Source organism: Brachyhypopomus gauderio, chromosome 16 (assembly GCF_052324685.1).
Source record: "Brachyhypopomus gauderio isolate BG-103 chromosome 16, BGAUD_0.2, whole genome shotgun sequence".
In the NCBI taxonomy this organism is placed as follows: Eukaryota; Metazoa; Chordata; class Actinopteri; order Gymnotiformes; family Hypopomidae; genus Brachyhypopomus; species Brachyhypopomus gauderio.
In genome coordinates this window covers 22,614,982-22,617,481 of record NC_135226.1, presented here as the reverse complement: position 1 = coordinate 22,617,481, position 2,500 = coordinate 22,614,982, and the positions used below count along the sequence as shown (strand labels likewise).

Here is a 2,500-nt window from a genome sequence, read left to right as displayed (position 1 = left end):
GGGTTCTGTGCTGAACCCACACAGGAGCAAGACACATACAGAACTGCAAACATCAAAGAATTAATTACAATAAAGAACAACCCAGTTTCTACCATCACACATCCTAAACCCACAGGACAGTTGCTCTTACGGGAACTTTCCACAGAAAAACGGCGATGTGACATTTGAATGAAACGGGACTGAAACATTTTGGTTTGTCCTCACCAGACTAAAGCTGGACTGGGTGAATGAACGGACCAGCGGGCAGAGAGCAGCGATGCACTGTGGGAGAGAGATGTAGATAATACAGACACGAGGGAGGGAGGGAGGGAGGGGGGGAGGGGGGGTAGGGAGAGATAGAGAGAGGAGAGAGAGAGAGGGAGAGACAGAAGGGGAGAGAGAGAGAGAGAGAGAGTGAGAGAGGGAGAGAGAGAGAAGGAGAGAGAGAGAGAGAGAGAGGAGAGAGAGAGAGAGAGAAGGAGAGAGAGAGAGAGAGGGAGAGACAGAAGGAGAGAGAGAGGGAGAGAGGGAGAGAAGGAGAGAGAGAGGGAGAGACAGAAGGAGAGAGAGAGAGACGGAGAGAGAAAGAGGGAGAGAGAGAGAGGGAGAGAGAGATAGAGAGAGAGAGAGAAGAAGGAGGGAGAGAGAGAGGGAGAGAGATAGAGAGAGGAGAGAGAGGAGAGAGGGAGAGAGAGAGATAGAGAGAGAGAGAGAAGGAGGGAGAGAGAGAGGGAGAGAGCTCCACTAAGGACCGCTGCTGTGCGTTTCTCTCAGTACAGCCATTGCTGGCGTAATGTGGCCAGGTTCAGAAATCAAACAGTTGACATTTGTGGATGCGACCCAGTGAGACTGACCCGCTGAGCCGTGTAGAAGCCCAACACCAGAACCACAGGCCCACCCGCTGGACTGAGACTCTCAATGTTACTGACCATGAGGACACCATAGAGTTCAGAGACCTTAATTCCAAGATACTGATCTATCTTTAGTAATAATTCATATATGCCTTCAAATCCACCATGTGCATGTGTGTGTGTGTGTGTGTGTGTGTAAAATATAAAACACTATTTTTTCTATAAAATTGTTTATATATTCATCTCATACAGATGTTAAAAAACCATTGCAGCAGAGTCCATCAACACCCTGAGAGATCTTTGGTCTTGTTCTTCTTCTGGAAGCGCGTGTCTGAGGGGTCGAAGCCCCTCTCTTGAGACCCGAACACAGCCCAGCTGGGGGTCCTGGCCACGTAGTCCAGGGTGGAGAAGGTCTCACGGCCTCCACTCTCCTCGTAGCGCTGGACGAGCTGGTGGAAACGGCTGTAGTCAATCCATGTCCACCACTCACCATCCACTCTGAACTGCAACAGAAGAACCCAGAGTGAGACACAAACAGAAGAACCCAGAGACACAAACAGAAGAACCCAGAGACACAAACAGAAGAACCCAGAGACACAAACAGAAGAATCCAGAGACACACACAAAAGAATCCAGAGACACACAGAAGAACCCAGAGACACACACAGAAGAACCCAGAGACACACACAAAAGAACCCAGAGACACACACAAAACAACCCAGAGACACACACAAAACAACCCAGAGACACACACAAAAGAACCCAGAGACACAAACAGAAGAATCCAGAGACACACACAAAAGAATCCAGAGACACACACAAAAGAATCCAGAGACACACACAAAAGAATCCAGAGACACACAGAAGAACCCAGAGACACACACAAAAGAACCCAGAGACACACACAAAAGAACCCAGAGACACACACAAAAGAATCCAGAGACACACACAAAAGAATCCAGAGACACACACAAAAGAACCCAGAGACACACACAGAAGAACCCAGAGACACACACAGAAGAACCCAGAGACACACACAGAAGAACCCAGAGACACACACAGAAGAACCCAGAGACACACACAGAAGAACCCAGAGACACACACAGAAGAACCCAGAGTGAAACACAGATGCATCAGTGATGAATGTTGCTGACTAGAAACATACAGGTAAGACCTTCAGTTCATCTCCCTGGCTGACAGAAGTCATCTATGACTAATGGGGCTGGCAGGGTCTCCAGTAGCCATCATTGATCTGGACCAGGATCAGACCCTGAGGGGGGGGTAACCTCCTAGTCAAGGACAAGCTGTCTGAATGTTGTCTGATTGCTTAAGACTGTGAAATCAGCTTAAACTGGTGCATTTTTCCTGTCTTGAGATAATGGTGTATAAATCGTGTCACAGCGATTTTCATGGCCGAGGAGGAGAAGTGAAACTGTTAGAGACCAAAGCTTTAGCAGAAACGTGAATGAACTGGTAGTGCACATGGTGACACGAAGCATGAGGTGCATTTGAAAACCTCAAAGCCCTTCACACGGACTCAAAGCAGTTTACTAAATCAAAGCGGGTCAGTGAATCAAACCACACGGCAGCCAAGATAGAGATTCACATGTGACTGGAGTCATTGTCAAGTCACAAGACTTCATATTCATACCTGCAAAAACTTCACAAGT

At 47.8% G+C, this 2,500-nt stretch overlaps 1 protein-coding gene across 2 annotated transcripts in view; it reads right to left on the bottom strand.

Moving 5' to 3' along the window:
• The window catches only part of tyw1 (tRNA-yW synthesizing protein 1 homolog (S. cerevisiae)), a 51,285-nt gene that overhangs the window by 354 nt on the left and 48,431 nt on the right, over positions 1–2,500 (bottom strand). For both annotated transcript variants that reach the window (XM_076976414.1, XM_076976415.1), the window contains one exon: positions 1–1,333. This exon is cut by the window's left edge and continues 354 nt beyond it. In XM_076976414.1, the coding sequence (XP_076832529.1) occupies positions 1,112–1,333 (222 nt within the window). In that variant the 3' untranslated portion in view covers positions 1–1,111. The remainder of the gene's footprint in view (positions 1,334–2,500) is intronic.